The sequence below is a fragment of the Taudactylus pleione genome, unplaced genomic scaffold (assembly GCF_031769625.1).
Source record: "Taudactylus pleione unplaced genomic scaffold, aTauple2 ptg000162l, whole genome shotgun sequence".
Classification (NCBI taxonomy): domain Eukaryota; kingdom Metazoa; phylum Chordata; class Amphibia; order Anura; family Myobatrachidae; genus Taudactylus; species Taudactylus pleione.
Genome location: NW_028284564.1, coordinates 572,501 through 597,117, shown reverse-complemented (window position 1 = coordinate 597,117; position 24,617 = coordinate 572,501). Strand labels below are relative to the sequence as shown.

General features: G+C 43.1%; 1 protein-coding gene across 1 annotated transcript in view; it reads right to left on the bottom strand.

The window, feature by feature from the left end:
• HSD17B4 (hydroxysteroid 17-beta dehydrogenase 4) overlaps nucleotides 1-24,617 on the bottom strand; it is a 305,815-nt gene that overhangs the window by 100,659 nt on the left and 180,539 nt on the right. Inside the window, exons 15-16 of the mRNA XM_088475153.1 lie at nucleotides 13,569-13,640; nucleotides 10,936-11,039 (exon numbers count right to left, since the gene is read on the bottom strand). Of these exons, the coding sequence (XP_088331279.1) occupies nucleotides 10,936-11,039; nucleotides 13,569-13,640 (176 nt within the window). The remainder of the gene's footprint in view (nucleotides 1-10,935; nucleotides 11,040-13,568; nucleotides 13,641-24,617) is intronic.

Below are 24,617 nucleotides of genomic sequence, written 5' to 3'. Positions count from 1 at the left end.
AATACAACACTCAAAACACACTCATAACCATCAGCGGCCCCTAGCTACATGGTAAGTGCAAATGCTTCCTTAGAGGAGCATCAAGGAGATTATGCAGGAGCGCACTCCATAACAACACAAAACAGATTAACCCGACCAGTGCATGATTAAAGAAAGCCACAAAACTTGACCTGGTGGTGGTACTTGAGGACTGAAGTTGAGCAGTCCTCCAATTTATGGTAGTATTACAACATCCCACAGCCGTAACTAGACTTTTTGGTGCCCTGTGCCAGAATGAGCATTGGTGCCCCCCCACCCCTATTTTTCAAATAAGGACCTAAGATACGCACTCGACAAAGGGTCATGGCCTCATGGGCAAGGGCCAGGGAAGAGATAGGGGAGGCCAGGAAATGCTGGTGATAAAAGAGGAGGTAGCTACAAGTGAGAATGATAATAAACAGAAAATTGGCAGGCCCAAACAGCGGCTCCTGCCCTGTGCCATGGCACAGGTCGCACTACTAGTTACGGTTCTGCAACATCCATACCCAATACTTAGGGAGGTATCCAATTAGGTGCGATATTTCCACTATTCTCCCGATAATTTAGTTTTTGTGGCCATCGAAAGAAAACGACTATTTTTGGTTTCGTAGTTTTCGCGGTATCCAATTGCAAGCAACTTCCGTAAAGATCTCCCGAATACAGACCAATCGTGCGATTGGGAACTTATCGCTTACCCGCTGTTACCTCACACTATTTAAGGGCTACTGGGCCATAGTGCTTGCACCTTTTTGACCAATGTGTTTCCACTGCTTGCCTACACAGTTTACAACATTGCATAAATTTCCCTGAAAACATTTTTGCCACATTAGTATATTCATTGTATGCACCACTTTTGGATGCTATAGATGAAGAGGCTAGATAGATCTGACCTTGCCAGCTTCAAGAGTCACAAAGGTGAGGTGGAAATGAGAACAGTCAAATAATGATGGACAGCAAGTGTTTTCTTACAAAATGAATGTTCTAGTTAAATTGGGGGTGTGTATAAAAATTGATATAAGTATATATTTAGGTAATTTTAAGCCACTTTAAAAAAAGAACTTTAAAATATGCCTCTTAACACCCACCTGTAATCTTAAATATCCCACTCATACAGCACCCCCATATACCTGTCCCACATCAGCTGACCTATTTTAACCCTGCACTTTTTCACCCCAAAATAACATATTATTGGGCAAATTAAACTAATTAAAAATATATTTTTGTCTAATTAGTAATTATGTAGGGAGTCCCCAGTGGTTCTGCACCAATTCCCGACATTTATATCCAAAAATAGGGGTTTTGCACAACTTATCACCTGCTCAGAGGTGGTGAAAAGAAATCGCTGATAAAACCAGCCCAAAACCCCCAAAAATTCTCACTCGTTGGTAATTGCATATCTTTTTCGCGAAAAGCCAGTGTTTTAGTATGGAGATTTTTTCTCGAGAAAAAAAATAAATCAGAGGAAAATTCTTGGTCGAAAAACATAGGATAGGGAGAAAAGTTCTCTCACGAAAATTGTATGGGAGAAAACAAGCTATCACATCTAATTGGATACCCCCTCTTAGGGGGGTATCCAACTAGATGCGATAATTCGTTTTCTAACATAAACTCACGGTCATGTGGTATAAATTTCTACCAATCCTTTTAAGTTTTTCTCGAAAAATAGGTAATTTTTCTCGAGTTTTCTCCAATTTTCGTTTTCTCAAGAGAATTTTTCTCCAATTACCATTTTCTCGAGAAATCACATAATAAAACATTGTCTTTTTGCGGAAAAGCTATCCACCATGTGAGAAGTTGTGTAAAACCCCTATTTTTGGATAAAAATGTCAGGATGTGGTGCAAAACCACTGGGACAGCCCCCTTAATGAGTAATTGGGCAAAAATATATTTTTTTTTATTAGCTTAATTATGCCAATAATAATGGCGTCATTTTTGGGTTGAAAAAGTAAAAGTGTTTGAAAATGTGTTTAAAGTAGTGTTACAGGTATATCGGGGGGCTGTATGGATGGAACAGGCATTTTAAACATTGCAGGTGCAAGTGACAGGTGTATTTTTAACATTTTTAAAAAATGCTCTATAAGGACACAAAAATAAACTTACACCCATTTTAATGTAGCCCTAATTTAACTACAGCATTTATTTTGGACAAAAAAATATTGCTTTCTATATTTTCTTCAGTATTAGAGAAAAATGCAGAAAACAGCCATTTGACACAATTGAATTAGTGGCCATAAACACTTGGATTATGGCCACTAACACACTTCTATACCAATAACCTACCTTCGTTTACCTTTTTTTTTTGGAGTACAGACAGGTTGACAAGTACAGGTGAAAATGGGGAAATCAGTCATCCATGCAAAAATCATCGTGCATATTGGTTATCTCCGGATTTGCAATATGATACTATGATAAACGGGAGTGTGTAAACATGCGATAAGCACCAAATTTGGGCGAATGGGCCGAAACGTTTTTTTCCGTAGAAAACGACTCTCGCGGCTAATTGGATACAGTCCTTAGCAGTTTCATCTGCCTAATATTAATATGCTTCTATGTTGTGTGTGGGCAGCACCAGTGGCGCATAAAGATCTTTATCCTTGGTTGAAGTCTAGGAATGGGCAATGGGTGACTGCTGACCTAGTTTATGCTTGTTAAGATGAGAATCTGAAAACATGAACACTATGATCATATTACTAAGTGCACAAAAATTTGCACACAGCTTGAACTTATACACAGTGCCCCTGCTTGTTTCCGTGATCTTCTATTTTAACTATGTTAAGAAATACAAGTCACAGTATAAACACCTCCTCCATAGTTTCCCCCTCTATGCCCTCAGAGAAGGATAAAGACTCCATAGGGCCCCTGGCAAGATACACATCAGCTCTGCCAAAATACCTCATGTAGTGAACTGCATAACTATGTATTATGGCAAACCATCCAAGTACAAATTGTAAAAACAAAATCACAGCAATAATATATCAATTTAAATAAAAGTTGAATGCACCTCCTTTGGAGTAAGATGCCATCTTACTCCAGACTACCATTTACAAACTTAAACCCAACCCCAGCTATATCATGCCCCCATGTATGTATTTGTACTGCTGACAGCAGTGGCACGGTACATCTGTCAGGGTGGATGGCTCCTCCAGAGTAAGAACCAAAGCTAATCTCATGGAACTAAGCATCCACAGACACCCAAACGAAAAGACTCATCTGTGCCTGAATTGTGTTACTGCTACAACCATGCCAGTCCTTGGAAAAAAAATAAAAAACTTGAGGAGACAGCACACTTGTGGTAAAACACATTTGGAACAACCCCTATACCAGAGATTCACAAACGCGGTCCTCAAGGCTCCCCAACAGTTCAGGTTTTAGAGAGAACCATGGTTGTGCTCAACTATGAATATCTCTAAAACCAGAACTGTTGGGGAGCCTTGAGGACAGTGTTTGGGAACCTCTGGCCTATACAGAAGATTATCACAATTCTGGTGTCATAAAGTATGGACCTCACGCTTAACATCCAGTAATGGTTTGAGCACAACTTAGGTGACATTAGCAAGCACATCAACGTGAACAGAAATACTGGCGCACTGTATGTAAAAAAGTTTATCAGGGAACAGCAGAATCAGCTTTACACAATGGAACATTTTTGGAAGTCTGCCGCCCCTTCCAACCACGGCTACGTCCCTGGAGGTGCACTGTCTGCTTCCTGCCACAACCTCTGCTGTGCACGGTCTGCCCCGACCTCGTCTATGTCCCAGTAGATGCACTGTCTGCCGTCTTTCTTGACCTTGGCTAAGTCCCTGGAAATGCACTGTCTGCCTCAACCTCGGCTACGTCCAAGGTGATGCATTGTCCGCAGCCTACCCCAACCTTGGCTATGTCCCTGGAGATTGTACTATTTGCCAGCAGCCCAGACCTCGGCTACGTCACCAGGAGATGCACTGTCTGCCACCTGCCCCGACCTTGGCTATGTCCCAGGATATGCACTGTCATGCCGCCTGCCCCGACCTTGGCTATGTCCCAGGAGATGCACTGTCTGCCACCTGCCCCAACCTTGGCTATGTCCCAGGATATGCACCGTCATGCCACCTGCCCCAACCTTGGCTATGTCACAGGATATGCACTGTCATGCCGCCTGCCCCGACCTTGGCTATGTCCCAGGAGATGCAGTGTCTTCCGCCTGCCCCAAACTTCGCTAAATCCCTGGAGATGTACTGTCTGCCCGACCTCATATACATCTCTGGAGATGCACTGTCTGCTGCCTGGTTTGACCTCGGCTATGTCCCAGGAGATGCACTGTCTGCTGCTTGCCCTGACCTCGGCTATGTCCCAAGAGATGCACTGTCTGCCGCATGCCCCAACCTCGGCTACATCCCTATTGATTCTTTTTCTGAATTATATACATTGCTCACTTAAAAAAAGTTTTAAAAATAAATAAAAAAGTGTCTTGCTTAAATATATGTAGATTTACTATGCTTCATTCCTAAACCAGAAAAAATGTGGAAGGAATAAATCAAGGCATGGTAGACTTAAAATAAGCTTTAGACTTAAAAGGTCAACAAAGATGAGTTTAGAAATTGTGTACATTATATAATCTATCGGAAAACACAGAGAGCTTGATTCAGAGGTGCACATAATGTCGATGCTGCATACAAGCGGCTGATGTTTTAAGTCTGAGTCGCACTTCACATATATCGCGATGGCCACCGCTGGGAGATGCAGAATGAATTTGGATGCAAGAGCCCTGTAATTCAGTGGGTGTTACAGGGTGGTAACGGGGGTGGTTAGGCAGATGCCCACATGTCATGGACACCGGCGGCCTAGTTCAGATGGAGATTATGAACCTCCATAGGGCTGGCACAATGTTCAATGGTGCGACTAATATTCTTTGTAGGAAGACTATCAGCTGGGCATTAGCATTAGATTAAAATCTCCCATGATTATAACCTCTCCTTTTAATGCCATATTAGTGATGTCCTGCAGTAGTTTATTGTCCAGTTCCTCTTCCTGACCTGGTGGTCTGTAGATCACCCCAATACAAAGAATCACTTTCTCCCGCTTCTATAATCACTCAAAGGGACTCGGTTTTTTCTTCAATACCATGTATTAACATAGTATTTATGCTTTCCTTGACATATATTGCTACTCCCCCTCCCATTCTGTCCTTCCTAAATAAATATCCTGGTATAGCTATGTCCCAGTCACGATTTTCATTGCACCATGACTCCGTAATAACCACAATAACCAGATCATTCCTTGTCATTACTGCAATTAGTTCAGGGATTTTATTTCCTAAACTCCTAGCATTTGCACACATTGCTCTTAAGACTTTTATTTGTTTGCTTATTTCTCCTGTTCTTAGGTATGTTCATCTCTCTGCCTATGTTTATTTGGTTTTGTTCTGAATCATCTTCTTTTGCTGTGGATATGCTAACTGTTCCATTTGCCAGCAGAAATACCACCTCTTTATTGGGGGAGCAGATTTCTTTTTTCATGTTTGGTTCACTGTCCCCCTCTTCTAGTTGAAATAGTTCTTGGTGAAGCTTTCAAACTGTTCACTCAGTATTCTAGTTCCTTTTGAAGATGGGTGTAGGCCATCATATTTGTATAAGCTTCTATCTTGCCAGATGGCGTGGCTATGGACTGTCAGTGCAAATCCCTCCTGATAACACCACTTCTGTAGCCAAATATTGAAGTTTCTGATGCAATGATTTCCATCTTCCCCTTTTTTTTGCCGAACGCTGCCTAAGGTGCGCGCTCTCCTTACTTCAATAATGGATGAGGGCACCAAAATGTGTAGTTACGGCTCTGCTTTGGTGTGCACAGATGTTTCGACCTCTGTGTTCAGCACCCCTGCCCTAAAATATTTCTACAGTGAACACTATCTAATCCTCTACAACTGCTAAGCTAGGGCTTGGTCTATTGGGAAATTGCCTTCCATTTTCTTTGTGTGTTAGGTAAAGCTGGCATTTCATTGGTGTACTAACAGAACCAACCAAATAAGTATGAATCCCATGCAGGATGAACTCTGTTATGTGTATTTTAATACAGAGAATGATGTACACTTGTATGTTGTTGTAATATTAAATATATTTGTAAGAGCATAGACTAAGAAGTGGGAGGAGTCAGGAATAGTAAGGAGAGGAGTCTATGCCAGGAGCCAGATGCTGATAAGTGGTGGGCCTGTGTGCTTTAAAAGCCAAGGCCTAATTTTAGCCCCAGTTGGGCCCTGAATTGTTAATTAAAAATGAATTACAGGCTTACAAAAATAATTTGTAAAAAAAAGAAAAATCACCAACTCCAAACCAAAAATTGTGCACAAAATGACTTCATATAGTTATACAGCGCAACTTCACTTCTATCTATGCTATAATGGCTAGTTATTAACAGAAGCAAGTGAAAAGACAGCCAATTACATGTCTCCAACCAAAAATTACATAGCGCACCTGTTAAATATCTTTTTTTTCTAAATTTAATTTCCGTGTTCTTTACCATGTACAACAGAGAACTACGTTAATGACATAAGACTCCTAAAGTTTCAACACATTTATGCATTATTAATCATTTTTACCAATTCATTTCTTTATTTCTCCATAGAAAGACATAAAATGTATAAATCTCAGAAAATTCAACAGTATACATCTTTACATGCATTTACTGCAGTTGCGGCTACAATGTGTTGATTAATGTGGCAAGCAAAGCACAAAACAAATTAAGGAAAAAACTCATGTTTGAACAGAATGACATCTCCCTGAAAGATTAGTGAAACCCGAGTGTTCTACAATGTATAGCTGTTGGGGATAAAAGCATCATGACATCGCTGAAGTACAATTAATTGGTAGGCAGGTACTACTCATCTTGCACTCAGCACACTTATGTTGGCGTAAGAGAGATGGTTCATGGCTTCATCAACCCTGTTATAAACCACAATGCTACTTCTATTATCCAATTTACTTAAACAAATGAATTGGTGACCAGCGAACGCAGCCAGGATGTAAAGTAGCCACAGAACTACGTACATGAAATTTGTTAGGCTCACTACCAATGCTTTATGCTTATGTGTGTCCTAGAAACAGCAAGTTTATCTGCTGTATTAATAGCAGATGGCAACACAATTATCTGAAATAACTTTGGCACGCGGTTTTATGAGGCAAAAATAACATTCTTGAGTAGATTAACTATTTAAATAAAGACTACATATTGAAGTTTAATTAGGAAATCTCTGCTCATTTATCCCATAAAGTGAGGATGTGTTGATCAAATGAATTTCACTATTCTTCGTGACAGGAAAATAAAACCTGCTGGAGTGTAATTCTTTTAAACAGCTCAATTTTAGGCCCGTGAACAGCTAAATTAAGTTGTTCATATATCCAGAGGACATACATAATATGAAATGGAAAATGCCCTTCTGCAATGCAAGTATAACGCTACCGGCAGATCTGGAATAAACTTATATCCATCCAGCAAATTATTAGCACAGAAAATAATTACTTTTTTTCATGTGGAATATCCAACTAATAGAGGAGTTGTATTTCCCCCATACTAATGTCTGGTATTAGACTATTACCTCTGTAGCACTATGCCCTTGTATGATCATAGAAGAGCTCAGTGAGTCTTAATATTTTTATAAAAATGTATCCCAGAGGGTTAATTATTCCATGTATTCGGTATTGCTGTAATTTATTGGATAATAAAATAATAACTCTGCCTCTCACAGATTAATAAAGTGCACAAAAGTCACTAAGAATTTGGGTGATTACATGAGTGGCTCTGGTTTCAGCATAATAAATTTGTGCCTCAAGGGTGTGACAGAATTCTAATACATTCATATATATGGGAAAATTGAAGAACATTCGAAGACAGAAAACGGTCGCTGTTGCTAAAGCTACTACAGGCCATGTTTTTATCTATTTTTAATAAACCTATTGTATTCAGCCCAATCATTATACATATTGGCTCATGGAATACAAATAATAAGCTAGTCCAGGCCTGGGCAACCAGAGATGTGATGAGACTACAAGCCCCAGCATGTCCTGCTAGTTACATTACAGAAGTGACATATCTTTTCCTAATCATGACACAGTGTTCACACTACTGTACACTGGGCACATGGCTGTGTCACATTGGGGGTGCCATGTACCCAAAAGGCTTCCGAAGCCCTCTGATCTTCCTTTAAAAACAACCTTTCAATGCTGCAAACACTTGTTGCTGATACACATGATACTGAGGGGCATCCATTAGTGCCATATCTCCCAGCCACATTGTAATCGGGAAATCGGTTTAAATATAATACAGCAGCATCAGAGTTAAACCTTCTTAATCATCCACTTTAATAGACTTCAGAGCGAATCTATAGATCTAAAGCCACTGTGAGGCTGTGTGTTATAGGTCACAACCTCCGAGAGATCACAGGCAAAGTTAGAAATGCTCTCTCTCTATAGCCCTAGTCCAGTGTTGGCTAACCTTGACACTCCAGCTGTTATGGAACTACATAACCCAGCATGCACTGCTACAGTTTTGCTATTAGGGCATGCTAAAACTGTGGCAGGGCATGCTGGGATATATAATTCCACAACAGCTGGAGTGTCAAGGTTAGCCAACACTGCCCTAGTCCAACATATAGTGGGAGAGAAGTATCTTATATAAAGGAAGATTTACTTTACACTTTATCTGCTGGAAAAACTTAAAACAGGTCTGAAAAAAAGTTTACAGAAAGATGATCACAATGCTATCCATTTAAAAAAGACAATCTGGCAGCACCATATACTGTACCATATTTGTATTAATATATGTTTTACATTATTACAGTTATGAAAATAGCGCTCAACACAAAAACAAAGGAACATAAAAAAACAAATCTAAAAACAGCTCAAACCAAGCAGCCGTTGTGCTGCATTAAAGTAAAATATTTAATATTTGGCACTGTCTAGTTCTGCAAAGAAAATAAGGCTTGTGCTTTCTGTGCCATTACTAAACCTCTGTGGTACAAACAGCATGACTAAGGTGATAAGAGGGAAAAAAAGGAGGACCTAATCTATTAACAGGAAGCTGGCTCCACAATGCTACTATTAGCTGCCAAGGCATTCATTCATGAAAAGAAATCCATTTGTGCACAGCCTTCTATTGCATATACTTTTCTTCTACAAATAGTGTGTTGCATTAATACACCAGTATTATGAGACTAGTAGAAAGTCTGAGAATTAAAGAAATTCATTATTTTGATTAATTATAGATTTCTCATTAGATCACAAATACAAACCAATATATGTGTAATTAACATTTCCAGCTCTTCAGTTTGAAACACATATGATACACTGCTGTGAAATTAGAGGATAAATCAGAAAAGTAACAAAATTGGATTTATAGCCTACACCTGCTATACACTCTGCAAAACCTTGGTTGTGTTTTAAGAAAGCACCTTCTGACTAAGTTTTAGCAGCCAGGCACATCCATTTGTTACAAGTTATTTATATAGCGCACTCGTATTCAGCAGCGCTTTACAGACAACATTTGGCCATTCACATCTGTCCCTGCCCCAGGGGAGCTTACAATCTATATTCCTATATAATGGGCATACACATTAGGGTTAATTATTTTTGTTTGAAGCAAAATAACCTACCAGTATATTTTTGCAGTGTGGGAGGAAACCAGAGTACCCAGAGGAAACACACGCAAGCACAGGGAGAATATACAAGCTCAGCACAGTTAGGGCCATACTTCAGTGAGGCAGTAATGCTAACCATTACACTGTCTGTGCTGCCCATGCAATGTATTGTCACACAGTTACTGGTTATGACAGTGTTTTATGAATTGCTGCAGGCAATCCACCAATCAGACTGCAGGCAACAGGACCAGGGAGTCTGCTGAATTATCCCCCCATACAGAAAAGTCTAGATCCCCACCTGTTCTGTTCTTTGTGAACTACCTAAAGTGAAGCATAAGGCACCAACAGGTTGATATGGGTTGGGTATGGGATCCCGGTTGTTGGAATGCCGGCTGTAAGAATACAGACAGCGGCATCCCGACAGTCACAATCCCGGCACTAAAAAGGTACGTTTCCTACACCTAACCCTCACCACTACCCTAACTCTCCCTCCCCATGCCTGAACCTAACTTCCCACTCTAGTGCCTAAACCTAACCTCCCTGCACACTCAATCTAACCCTCCACCCTTGGTGCCTAACCCTAACCCTCCCCCTAGTGCCTAACCCCTAACTCCCAATACTTACCTTTGGGATGCTCGCGGTTAGCATTCCGTAGCCAGGATCCCGATACTGTTGGGATTCCTGTGCCTGTATTTACACCATCAACTTCCCATCTGCTGTGATGCGGACTACATCCCGGTTGATAAACATATATTGTAAGAAGTCTAAGAAATATTGGTTCAGTGTGCAAAATGGCTGCCTGTTTATTGGTCAGAAATCCACTTTAATCAATGCTATCTAGATCTGTATTGTCATTGTTACCACATGGCCTGTGAGAACATCATCTCTGATATCAGCATAAATATTAGTTGTTGGCTGCTCTCTGTCCCTTTAATGGCTCTCTGGAATCAGTATTTGCTTCCCTGTACAGTACTGTTAATTTGTATTCAATTAAAGTTAAAAACAATGCGGCAGACTCCAAATTTTGTTTTGTCCTGTTTAAAATAAATGAATTGCTCTTACCAGCAACGCAGGGCCACATAAATTAAATTGTAAGAGGAAGCCAATATTTCACACCTAATAATAACAGTAAGTGGCTTTTGGTTAAAATTATACAGCTCAGTACACATTTTAATTAGAGAACATCTACTCTTTCCTCAGCTTGAGTGGCAATAATTCATATTGCACTTGTCACAAGTGCTGAAAGAAAATGTTCATTTTCTCTATTTTAAATGTGTACAAGCAAATACAGTGCTTCATTATAGTGTACATACCTTGATCTTGGGGGATGATCTCTTTCCACCAAATCCACCAGATCCAACCACAAACACAGAAAACTGGCTGTAGCAGATAAGTTCCTTTCCACAGTAGCTGTTTACTATAAAAAGAAACGAACAGCTCACTCTCTTCATATTAATGTGGCAGAATCAGCATTCTCTACTAGGCATTAATTGTGCTATGTGTGTCCCTCTGTGCAACATCATGGCCTGTAACTTGTTCTATTGTGGTGAGACACAGCTTGCTTCATGCTATCTGACATCATCATGTTGCTAGCAGCCTGGCTGCCTTCTTATTAATATTACCCTTTTATTTATATAATGTTAGCATATTCAGAAGTGATGGACAATCAGGGAGAGAACACAATAACAATGAACAAACCACATGCTAGTTGGATGGTTTCAGTGACAAATATATCTACAGTACAAGGACGTACTATATCAAGTGCTCAATACACCCAGCAAGATTCTATGCCAGAAATATAGTGCAGCAATGAACCACCTATATCTCGTATTTAGTTTTTAACATTGTTTCCTAATATCTACAGTCAATAAACTGGGTATAAAAGGGCAGACGAGGGAATTATGGAGAAGATGGAGTTTAGCTAGAGAGTTTAGCTAAAGATAGGGACTAACTTACGGGGGCGTCACTAGGTATTTGGAGGCCCCATAGCAAAAGTTTGTAAGGGTCCCTATGTGACACCCAACTTTTACAAGGAAGATGGACCCCCCTCAGCTCTGGGCCCCATAGCAGCTGCACCCCTTGCACATATGGTGTTATGCCCGTGCTTACCTAATTAAACATAAAACAGTTTAAGTGCTTTAAAACAGTCCTTAAGAAGTCTTGTTTGGCACAAACAGGTCACAAAAATGTAAGATCTTTGTCAGATATGGCCATACACTTGTGGCCAAATCCAACTGTTTGGCCCAGGACTAGTATAAAAATAATCCCAGTAACAGCAGGTACCGTAGACCTTACATACTAGGACAAGAATCTAGCAGTTGCCAAGAGGTTTAATATTCTGCTGGATTAGAACATACAAAAGCCAGTAAAACGGCACACTGTAAATTTACATATATGGTTTTGTTTATCTAGTTTGCTACAGATGTGTCCTCATACATCTAGCCACAATACGCCAGGTAGCGAGGCTTGCACCAGTCCCACGCTGCTCTGCTAGCGTTGGGCATCTTATTTGCCAAAAATGTGTCTATGTTGCAATATGATGCGAGTAGAACGAATCAGAAGACTGTGCTGATTAATTAGATATGTGACACTTGTATATCTGTGTGCACCTGAGTCTGTATATGAAGCACAATGGAACTTGGAATGAAAAAGCTGCGGCTGCTACATTGTAGCACTTGGTATACAGACTCAGATGCAAACAGATATACAAGTGTCACATATCAAGTTAATCAGCACAGGCTGCTGGTGCGTCCGAGTTGCATCACACTGTTACTTAGACACATTTTCAGCAAAAAAAAATGCCTGGCGTCAGGGGCATGTTAAGAGAGGAGGGGGCCTATGTGCATTCCCCGTCTGGGACCTCCTCCTCTCTCCCTGGCGGCCGGCAGCAGACTGAAGGCTGGCCGCCGGCGGTCGCAGCATCGGTAGACTCTGGGCACTAGTCAGGCGATTTCTCAGTGTATGCACAAAACGATGGAGAAATGGGCGCGGCGGCAATTTTCTGCAGTTTTGTGCAGGGCTGAGACACCCGACGTGGGTGCAGGGTGCACGGTGCGGCCCCCCCTGAACCCTGCACCCATTATAGATACGCCCCTGCCTGGAGCTAGCACAGTCTCCCGGGACCTGGCACGCAGAGAGAGGATTTTTAGCGTGACTGATGTATGTGATCTTAAGAACCCCATCCATCTCTATAAAACAGAGTTGTCGCTCTAGGATACCAACAATATGCATCTAAAATTAACAACTTTGCACGGTCATATAAATATGAGAAAGAAAAAAACAAGCACACTGAAGATAGAAATAAAATGGTAATTTATTTAGTAAATGTTGCATGACATGTAAAGGGAAATAAACTATTTGGAAGTGGAAAACTCCTTTAATCTTGACAGCAATACACTAAATAGTAAAAATATAGACAAGCACTGTAAATTCATAGAAAAAACAATACATACACAGTACTCAAACACCACTCAAAGCCTCTGAAAATAAATGATAAAAGATTTAACTATGTGCAGCATTTAGGATGAATCAGAGTTCACTGTTGTATGTCAGATTTATGAATGTATCAGAAATGATGTTATAAAGATGTCTGATGTACACATTACATCCAGATCGCCTGGGTGTAGACTCCACTTGCACTCTCTCACTACCACTATGCCTAATTAGAAATTCTCAGCACTGTTCTCTTTTCCGCCTGAAACGACCTTCACTTCGATCAGAAATGTGAATCGTTTCTACTCCTCTAGTTATTCTAGCTGAAAATTGCTTTGGTGTGAAATGCTTTTGACAGAGTTTTGTATTAAGGAGGCAAAGTGAAAGCAAACTGTATGGGGATGTGTACTCTAATAAAACTAACAAGTTTCCAATAAGTGAGAAGCAGCAATTTGCTTTCCTAGTCCAGTGAAGGTGTCATTAACTATTTCTTTCTAGCCTATAATGTACTTACCATCTAGCAAAATAAGGGCGCCGGAGCCTTTGTCAAGTATGTCTGCCACTGTGCCCTCTGAGTGCATCTCTCCTGTTATAAATATATAAAAAATTATATACATAAATAAAATTCTAAAACAAGAAAATATACAACAAAGACACAAAAAAAAAAAAAAAAAAAAAGGTGAATCCAACAGGAAATTAAAGTTATACTATCCAAAAGACATTGGGTATATTTCTTAAGCATGCTGAACCTGAACTTTTAATAGCAAATGCATTGAAGTGGAAGATAACTTTACACAATTGATGCAACATGTGTGACCCTGTTAGTCGGTGGAACAGAAAGCACAGGGCCGCACATTCATTTCCACTTGTTGAAAAATAAAATAAAATTAAAAATGCAGTGTTTAAAAATGGATACATTTTAAAAAATATATATTTTAGAATTCCGAACTGAAAAAAATTTTCTATTTAAATAATAAAAGCAATTTTCTATTGATTTCCACTGATGTCGCTATCCTTGTTACATAGGCTAGTATAAAGAATTTAGTGTTGCCAAACACAGTGATTCTTATTTCCTCAGTGACATCACCAACGGTAAAACTTTTGATAGTAAAGGTGAGGCCCTAGCTCAGTCGAAAACGTGACAAATAGAGCCCTTGGCCTCCCATTCTATAGACCGGTAATGATAGGACAATTATCAAGTCGACCTCCTCAAAAAATTATGAGATTAACACTAAATTTAGGGCTAAATTTACCAAAGCACAGAATTTACAATTTAAAAATATGCGTATTAAACTTAAAACAGTAAAATTATTATTCTAAATTGATTAACTTAATTTTAGAACAGTTGCATGAATCAAGATCAATTTAACCCTTTGTCACACATTAAAATATATAAAATTATTTTTAAAATCATTATCATGAAACGTGTTTAGTGCACATCTTAAAGCTGCACTCCATGGCAGTGTGAAAAGAAATACTCCTCCCCATGCCCTGCTCATGGAAATTGCAGCTTCATATTGGTCCTTCTCACACAACCCTCTGTAGTCTTAAAGTGGTGAGAATTCTGGGTGCTTTACCAGTGACCCAGAGGATCCCCAGACAAACAGTGTGAGCATGCTGTTCTCAGGACTTTAAGAAGTAGGGAAAATGTAACGCACTGCAATGAAACACCATTCCTAATGTCAGGCTGAGGTTTTAATTAATGTTAGTTCTAAACAAAAATAAAACGGTCCTAGCTATTGCCTATGTAGGGCAAGCAATGATGGTAAACACTGGTATACAGAAATTCAGCACGTATGATTTGAGACATTTCAGGCAGGCTGTATCTGGATGCAGTTTCCAGACATTTAAAAAAGGCACAAGTGCGTAGCTTGAGAGGTATTCCCCCCCCACCCCTTCTTCTCACTCGTTAATCTTTATAATTAGATTTTTAGGCAAACTTTTTCTGCAGGTTTCTTGTGTTGTAAGTGCTGTCTTCTACATGGGTGTTGTTGCCCCCTTTGTACAACAACCACCAAAGGTTACCTAGCGCTATGCAAGCGGGGGAATCAGATACCAGTGCAGCAGTAAAAAAGAGGTATTGTCAACCTCACCAAAGGACACAAATAGAAAAGAAACTGCGCTCTAGTATGAATGCGGGGACATATGGTACAAGTAATAAAAGGATGTTGAATAATTTAATAATCAAAAAATTAAACACAATATATATAGCATAAGACCATAAACAATAAAAAGCACATATATTGTACATATAAACAGCAGCAATATAGACTTATCTATTGAAAATACAAATGGCACAATGTATCCAATACAATTTCCAGGAGTCTGATCAACTCCATCTGTGCCTTGATACATTGTGCCATCTGTATTTTCAATAGATAAGTCTACATTGCTGCTTTTTATATGTGCTTTTTATTGTTTATGGTCTTATGCTATATATATTGTGTGTTTCATTTTTTGATTAAATTATTAGACATCCTTTTATTACTTGTACCATATGTCCCCGCATTCATACTAGAGCGCAGTTTCTTTTCTATTTGTACCCTTTGTACAACAAGCTACATTTCTCCTGTGATTTCTATATTTTCGTTCTTTGCCTCCTCTGTGAAGGTGTAATTACCATTATTCACTCTTTCCCTGCATTACCTTTTTATACTGTTTCATGGCATAAAATGTTTTTTTTTGGGGGGGGGGGAACCACAAAGGACAAATGTAGAAGGTGGTCTTTCTATCAGCACCCAATAACCTATAACTGAGTAATGGAAGGGACAGCTGTTCCACACCACTATCTAAACACTTTAGTAAAATCAGATAAGTAACTGGAATAAATCAATACATAAATCACCAAAATGCATTAAAAGCCAAGATGGATATTATACGTAGAGCAACAAGGGGCATTAGTAGACAAACGCAACAGAGCTCTTCTTCTTCCATGCTATATTCAGTCCTTTATTTTAAATGTGAACAAGTAATTCAGTTGTAGAAACATGCTTTAGAGTTGCGGGTAAGTACATTCTTTACATCTATGCATTACACAGTCCTATGCTGTGTGTTCTCAAAATATAAACTGCTGGTATCATTTCTCAAATTTCCCTTAAAGAAAGAAATATCAACTTACTCTAGCACAGTTCAGCACAGTCGTGAAAAATATAGGGAATATAACAATTTAATTGTTCTTTGTACATCTGTCTAAATTTGTGCTATTTTATTGCTAAATCTAAACAATTAATCGTGGCAATAGCATTATACGTAAAAACAAGCGCTGCACTTTCTAGCAAGCCAATAGAAAACACTATTTCATGTCACACAAGAAGCGCCACAAAGTGATTAGATGTATAACAAATGCCAGAAGTGCTTATTGACAGTGGGAAGTGAACAGTAATTTTATTGTATTTAAAGTGCCACAACTTTGTTAACATCATGCTGCAGTTTTTAAGATGGCAAAACACAATCAGGAATCATTTTATAAAGGATGCTGTAACCCTCAGACAACAGACATCTTCTAAATAGTACTTGAAAAAAATATTTAGATTTTTTTTTTTTTGCATATAGCTCCTTTTTATTTTAATACAATAAAATCTTATGTTCTAACACAGTAGTGACACCAGCCTAAAGCTGGCCACACACTAGACCAACTTACATCCAAACAGCCAACTTGTTGATTGGTTGGAAAGAAAATCTGGTAACGTATGGGAGTAAATAATGATCAGCAATTTGCTCCTAAATACCAGAAAACAGATGAAAATGGTAATTCAAACAAGTTTGTTAAATGTTTGATCTAAACTATTTGTTCAAACAACAGTTTTGGTCCATTTTCCAGTGTTTGGGAGCAAAGTGCTGATTGTATCCCTTACCAGATTTTCATTCCAACCAATCAACTAGTTGGCTGGTTGGACAGATAATCTTTAGATGTGTGGCCCATCCAAAGCAGCAGACAGCAGAATGGTTAGGTCCATCCTGACAACAGTACTGCATTTTGACTTTTCACTAGTCTATATATAAATTTGGAAGACATACCAATCCACTATGTTATCAAATAGGAGCGCTGTAGTGGGTGTTACCTCTGATTGATTAGGAGCAGCTGGAAAATGAGGGATAGTCAGTCCCTTAACAGAATAAAGCAATAGAATGATACCAGCGCTCAACTGGAAATATAGTCACATTGAGTATACATCATAATTTAATCATATGCAATTAAAACATAATCCATCAAAGATACACAGATAATAAAACAAATGTCAAATATAAAAATAGCGTGCTGAGCAGCATTCAATTACTAAGGTGGACCACCATGCATATAATTTACAAAATAGATAGATATAGCAAATAGATAGTCTGCGTGAAGCTGCAGCTTTATCAACACGTCAGAACTTGACCTATAGGTGACCACCAGTAACCGCTAGGAGCCCACCCATCTTCCTGCATTTTGGTGAGACTACCCACTACTGGAGATTGCTATTTGGACCAGGAACCGTGCCCAGGGGGATTATCTATATGCGATAGCTCTGCCAGCATTGCTAAACAAGACCCTATACAACATATAGACACTGGAACCGGTAACTATAGCTTCAATTGGGAGTGCACATCCCTTCTCACCCATTAACATTTTGGGATTTGGAGTCTCCTAAGATCATTGCGGTTTATGGAACTATCACTGCAGCTACAGTAAGATAATGCGGACTACCTATTTGCTATATCTATTTGATAAATTACATGCAGCCTGCATGGTGGACCACCTTTGTAACTGAATGCTGCTCAGCACGCTATTTTTATATGTGATGATATTTGTTTTATTATCTGTGTATCTTTCATGGATTATGTTTTTAATTGCATATGATTAAATTATGATGTATATTAAATGTGAATATATTTCTAATTGAGCGCTGGTATCATTCTATTGCTTTATCACATTGGTGCATATGCCTGAAATCAGATTGCACCGAGTCAAGTTATAAAAACTCAGAATATAACCATTGTATAAGAGATAGGAATGATAGTGTGGGATTCATTCTGAGAGATGGGACATTTCTTGCAGTGTCTTATGGAATTATGAAAGGCAAGACGCATATCTCTAATGCAGTGGTCTTGCATAAATTCAAATTCAACAGCTGATTAATCAACGCAATTATTCTTATTTAAAGATCAATTAAAAACTTCCATTCTTGATGTTATAGTTACACCTGCATAAAACAAATACTTAAGAGATTGGTGAGCCATGAACTGAGCTGGTAGCAATGTGAGTACAGCACATAAGGACAGAAGAAGAAAATATGTCAGAAACAGTTGGAAGAAAGTCCCTAGCCTGTATTTATACAGCAGATAAAAGCTGGTTATTAGCCATGATTGAGATGACTGAACATTTTACAGCGATGAAAACAGTAAAGACTGTTCAAAACTCAAAGCTATATTTTACAATATAAAACAAACTCTGTGGATGTAAATACATTTTTAATGCAACAAAATATTACCTTTAAGAGCTTAACGGGTATAATTTATTACTGAGTAAGTGGGACACAGGTTATTCATACTGTGCTTTTAAAATCTGGCAACATCATAAAATTGCAGCAACAGTAAGGAAGAAAGGAGAAACTAGTGGACTTCCAAATGTTATTTCACATAGTGTTTGGGTGTGAAGATTTTTAACTATAGGCAACTCTTACATCCACTCCAAAGGCCTAATTTAGGGTAAGCCCAACTGCACCCACAGAAGTCCGCTTTCATTTACTGCAACATGTACAAGTTCCACGTAACTTGTGGGCTCTGCACCCTGAGAGGCAGATTGGGAAGTGCAAGTGCAATCTACTGTACATGCAGTAGGGACGTATAAGTGTATTAGGTTCCTTAGAGCTGCAGCCTATGTAGAGTAGGTAACATCTCCTTATACTGTACACCCTTAAGCACAATGAAAACCCTCAGTACAAATCTTTAGAGTTTAATAATGAAAAATGGCAGCCTCCTCTCCTATCTTAAGTAACCATCACCAGTGCCATAATATGTGAGGTTTACTGAAAAAGCAGCAGGACAAAAACAGCAGCCGGCACAAAGCTGGGCTGGTCACACTATAAGGCACACTCTACACTTGGGGTCCCCCTGTCATAATGTGAAATCAGCTCCTGTATAGTCAGAACAGGTTGGAATTCCCTAGCAGAATTTGGGGCCACAAGAAAAACGTGTGAGATTCACATCTCACATATCACTAGAGCAAAGCAGCCATGTGCTGAATAGGACTGGCCATCATCCTGGTACAAAGCCTTGGCAGGCTGCATGCTCTTCCATTAACTTTTTTCAACACTGACTGAAGGCAGCACATCTGAAATGTATAACTGGAACAGAACTCAGTATTGTGAGTATAACTATGACGACAGTTACCACTATTCTGTAGACTCTTAGGGAGCATAGCCTCTTAACAGAGGTGAGCCTATTAATAAGTTTTTTTGTTACTTCATTGCTTATCACTGCGAGTAGCATAAATTAAGCTGGGTACATATCAGGCCGTTGACCTGTCTAACCATTGGTAAGTGAATAGACACATAGGGGGGTATTCAATTAGGTGTGAAGAGTCAGTTTCTGCAGAAAAGTTTAGCCAGTGACGTCATTTCGCCAGGCGAAAACTTTTCCCCGTATTCAATTCCCAAGACTTTTCGCAGGTGCGGAAAGTCAATGCATTGGAATAGGCAAAAAAGTTTCGCCTATGAAACTTGTCGAAAAAAAGTGCAGAATTGGGGTTTTGGGGTGCAAACTTGCGGGAACCACCCAACACCTTTGGGACAGTGCCCCAATGGTAAACTGTGTGTAAAAAAAAAAAAGTAAAAAAACCCCATAAGAACACCCCAAAAAATTACTTTGAAAAAGTACCTAGAAACCCCCCCTGGCCGCCACTCCATCGCTGCCCGGTTGAATTTTTTTTTTTCTAAAGAGAAGGCGCAGCCGTCAGCTTACAACTGGCTGGGGCTTGGCTGCTTGCTGTACGCGTGGGGAGCTGCAGCTGGGAAGCTGAGCTGCTGCCGGGTGCTGACTATTCCCGGCGCTCTCTCCTGGAGCCGCAAGTGAAGGGGGGAGTGGGTGCCAGGGGGTGGGGGTTGCCGGCGAGGGGGGCTATATTAAATGATGCAGTAGTTTGCCAGCTTTCATGTTTGTAAGTGAAAGGATTGTGTTGTGTGTCTGTGTCAGTGTGTGTTTGTGTAGTCTGTGTGTGTAGTCTTTGTGTCCATCAGTGTGTCTGGGTCAGTGTGTGTATCTGTATGTGTGTGTGTAGTCTTTGTGAGTGTCTATCAGTGTGTCTGTGTCAGTGTGTGTGTGTGTGTGTGTGTAGTTTGTGTCAGTGTATGTGTAGTCTTTGTGAGTGCCCTATCAGTGTGTCTGTATCAGTGTGTGTGTGTGTGTGTGTGTAGTCTTTGTGAGTGTCTATCAGTGTGTGTGTAGTCTTTGTGAGTGCCCTATCCGTGTATCTGTGTCGGTGTGTGTAGTTTTTGTGAGCGTGTCTGTCAGCGTGTGTGCAATGCTGAACAGTCCATCAAATATTTATTTATATATATACATATATATATATTTGAAACGAGTGCTGCTGCTTGCTTACATTTGGTTTTATATCAAATCGGCACCTTTGGACATGTGGGAGCGCCGGGCTATTGGGGGGGTGTGTGTGTGTGTGTGTGTGTGTGTGCTCTTGCAATTCTATCTTTCTGGGGACTTGGGGTGGACAGCACACCAACACCGGTGGGACATCTAGCACAGTGGGGACCTAAAATGAAGTCCCCACGAGTCAAACCATTGGAGACAAAAGAGGAGGCATGTACCTGTTACCCCACATAGCAATTGGGCATGTCCCTGAAAATCACGTTTCCAAGAGTTTTATGGGTGTCGGTGTGTATGCCGTGCTGAGGGTGTGTGTTTAAGAGATCTCTGACAGAAAAAAAATAAAATAAAATTGGGGTGCAATGGCGCCACTTGGCCACCGGGGGGGCGCGTGTCCCCACCTTACGCTCTCCCCATGTTTTAAATTCATTTCTGGCTATTTAGAGGGAAAAAATAAATTGGGGTGCAATAGCGCCACTTGTCCACCGGGGGGGGCGCGTGTCCCCCCATGTTTTAATTTCATGGGTGGCTATTTAGAAAAAGAAAAAAAAATTGGGGTGCAATGGCGCCACTTGTCCACCGGGGGGGGCGCGTGTCCCCCCATGTTTTAATTTCAGGGGTGGCTATTTAGGAAAAAAAAAAAAAATTGGGGTGCAATGGCGCCACTTGTCCACCGGGGGGGGGGGCGCGTGTCCCCCCATGTTTTAATTTCAGGGGTGGCTATTTAGAAAAAGAAAAAAAAAATTGGGGTGCAATGGCGCCACTTGGCCACCGGGGGGGCGCGTGTCCCCCCATGTTTTAATTTCATGGGTGGCTATTTAGAAAAAGAAAAAAAAAATTGGGGTGCAATGGCGCTACTTGTCCACCGGGGGTGGGGGGGGGTGGGTTTGGGGGGGCGCGTTTCCCGACCTTACACTCTCCCCATGTTTTCATTTCATGGGGGGGTGTCTATTTTTTCCCCCAAAAAATATTTTTTTGGAGTGCAATGGCGCCACGTGTCCACCATGGTGGGAGGGGGTGCCTGGGGTTTTCCCCCCCCCCCCACCTTACAGTCTCCCCATGTTTTTACTTCATGGGCGGCCTCTGTTTTATTTTTATTTTTTTTCCCAAAAATTTTCTCGGGGTGCTGCTGCACCGGCGCCAGGCGTCCGCCGGGGGGCGCCACCGTGCCGGTCGAGCCCGAGCCCCCTCCCCAGCCACCCATTGGCCCCTCAGGCCTCGGGGCGGCGGTCCCGGGAGGCCGACTCCCCTCTGCGGAGGCCCCAATGAGGTCGGATCTGGGTGCCCGCGTCCGTCCGGCGCTTCCAAGGCCTCGGGGAAGAGAGGGGGAAGTCGCCGCTGAAGGTGGCGCGCAGCGCCGATGGCGAGACCCACGGGGGAATTCCTCCCCCGGATTGTTAGGAGCGGGCAAGAGAGAAGGACGGGGCGGGGTCTTATCCCACCCGACGAGGCCCAGGCCGTGCTCCATGAGACCCATGGGGACTCTGCGAGCGAGGTGGCCCGGAGAGGGAACCAGGAGTGCAAGGGAGGTTCTGTGTCTGAGGTTGCCCGGGCAGGGCTCCAGGCGTAAAAGGGCAGAGAGGCCCCTCTGCTATCTTGGAAGCCTGCGTGGGCTGAACAGGGCGAATCTTCTCCCTCCCTTTACCAGGAGCGTGAGGGAGTTGCCGTGACGGAGCTTGCCCGAGCAGGGAACCGGAGGGTGACCGGGGTGAGAGCCCCATCCACCAGTGCGGGAGCCCCGTGGGTCTTGCGTTGAGGCTTAATGAGGACGACCCTTCCCTGCGGTGCACTGCCACCTGGTGGCAGACAGGGGAACTGCAACCTCTGGAAGTCCCAATGAGGTCGGGAAAAAGGGCCCGATGCCGGGACCCGGTTCCAGGAGGTCGGGTAAAATCTGCCGGCGCCCCGCAAAAGGTGGCGCGCAGCAGCGACGCCGTGACGTCCGAGGGAATTCCTCGGGCGGATTCATAGGTGGTGAAGAGATGCGAGAGAGAGAGCCAGGAAGAGATCCGTGGGGCACAGCGCGAGTTTTCCCAAAGTTTCACCCGAGTTACCCTTCCAATCGATGGGGGCACTCTTTGTCCCAGGTTGATTCTGCTGAAAGTGCATGGCTCCAAGAGTGCAAGGGAGGTTCTGTGTCTGAGGTTACCCGGGCAGGGCTCCAGGCGTAAAAGGGCAGAGAGGCCCCTCTGCTATCATGGAAGCCTGCGTGGGCTGAACAGGGCAAATCTTCTCCCTCCCTTTACCAGGAGCATGAGGGAGTTGCCGTGACGGAGCTTGCCCGAGCAGGGAACCGGAGGGTGACCGGGGTGAGAGCCCCATCCACCAGTGCGGGAGCCCCGTGGGTCTTGCGTTGAGGCTTAATGAGGACGACCCTTCCGTGCGGTGCACTGCCACCTGGTGGCAGACAGGGGAACTGCAACCTCTGGAAGTCCCAATGAGGTCGGGAAAAAGGGCCCGATGCCGGGACCTGGTTCCAGGAGGTCGGGTAAAATCTGCCGGCGCCCCGCAAAAGGTGGCGCGCAGCAGCGACGCCGTGACGTCCGAGGGAATTCCTCGGGCGGATTCATAGGTGGTGAAGAGATGAGAGAGAGCCAGGAAGAGATCCGTGGGGCACAGCGCGAGTTTTCCCAAAGTTTCACCCGAGTTACCCTTCCAATCGATGGGGGCACTCTTTGTCCCAGGTTGATTCTGCTGAAAGTGCATGGCTCCAAGAGTGCAAGGGAGGTTCTGTGTCTGAGGTTACCCGGGCAGGGCTCCAGGCGTAAAAGGGCAGAGAGGCCCCTCTGCTATCATGGAAGCCTGCGTGGGCTGAACAGGGCAAATCTTCTCCCTCCCTTTACCAGGAGCATGAGGGAGTTGCCGTGACGGAGCTTGCCCGAGCAGGGAACCGGAGGGTGACCGGGGTGAGAGCCCCATCCACCAGTGCGGGAGCCCCGTGGGTCTTGCGTTGAGGCTTAATGAGGACGACCCTTCCGTGCGGTGCACTGCCACCTGGTGGCAGACAGGGGAACTGCAACCTCTGGAAGTCCCAATGAGGTCGGGAAAAAGGGCCCGATGCCGGGACCCGGTTCCAGGAGGTCGGGTAAAATCTGCCGGCGCCCCGCAAAAGGTGGCGCGCAGCAGCGACGCCGTGACGTCCGAGGGAATTCCTCGGGCGGATTCATAGGTGGCGAAGAGATGCAAGAGAGAGAGCCAGGAAGAGATCCGTGGGGCACAGCGCTAGAAGGCTCGAGGTGCCCCTGAGCCACCCTTCCGATCGATGAGGCACCCCGCGTCCCGGCGGGGAGGGACGATCGCTCGGCCGGAACCCAGGGGTCCCGGCTGGTTTCATGGGCGAACCTGACCCTCCCTCAGCCCACGGCACGCCCGGCACCCCTCCGCCACGAGGGCGTCCGGTCCACCAGGTGTCCGCCTTGCGCTCCGACCCCCTTTCACCGGGGGGGACCGGGAGGGCAGGCGGGCCCCGTCTGACTCCAGGCGGTCGTGGTCTGCTCTGTCTGTCAGCCCCAGCTCAGGCATCCGACACTGCCAGGGGCTTCCGGGGAGGCTGTCCTCGTTCCCGGGCGAGGCGCTCACCCCCGGGCCCCGGCGGAGCACACGATTTCTCCGGAACCGCTCGAGCGTCGACCTGCGAAACAGACCCTTTCCCAGAGAAGGGCCCGGTGCGCCGCCCGTTGCCCCGACGGTGTAGCGCCCGCACGCAGAGGGCCGTGGCCCGGCCTGCGGAGAGAAAGGCAGAGAGAGATGGGGCGGCCCCCCCGTGAGAGCGACAGAGAGAGAGCCGGGGTGAGTCCCCGCGGCTGTGGGGCGTGAGAGAAATTGACCGAGCCGCGGAGACAAAGAGCGAGGGCGGCCGAGATGGAAACACGGCAGGAGGAGAGGGGAGTCCTTTTCGGAGGGAGCCGGTCGGAAGCTGCGCGCCGAGCGGGCCTGGGCCAGTCCCGGGCCCGGGTCGGGTGGGCGACCGCGCTCCGCACTTCTACAC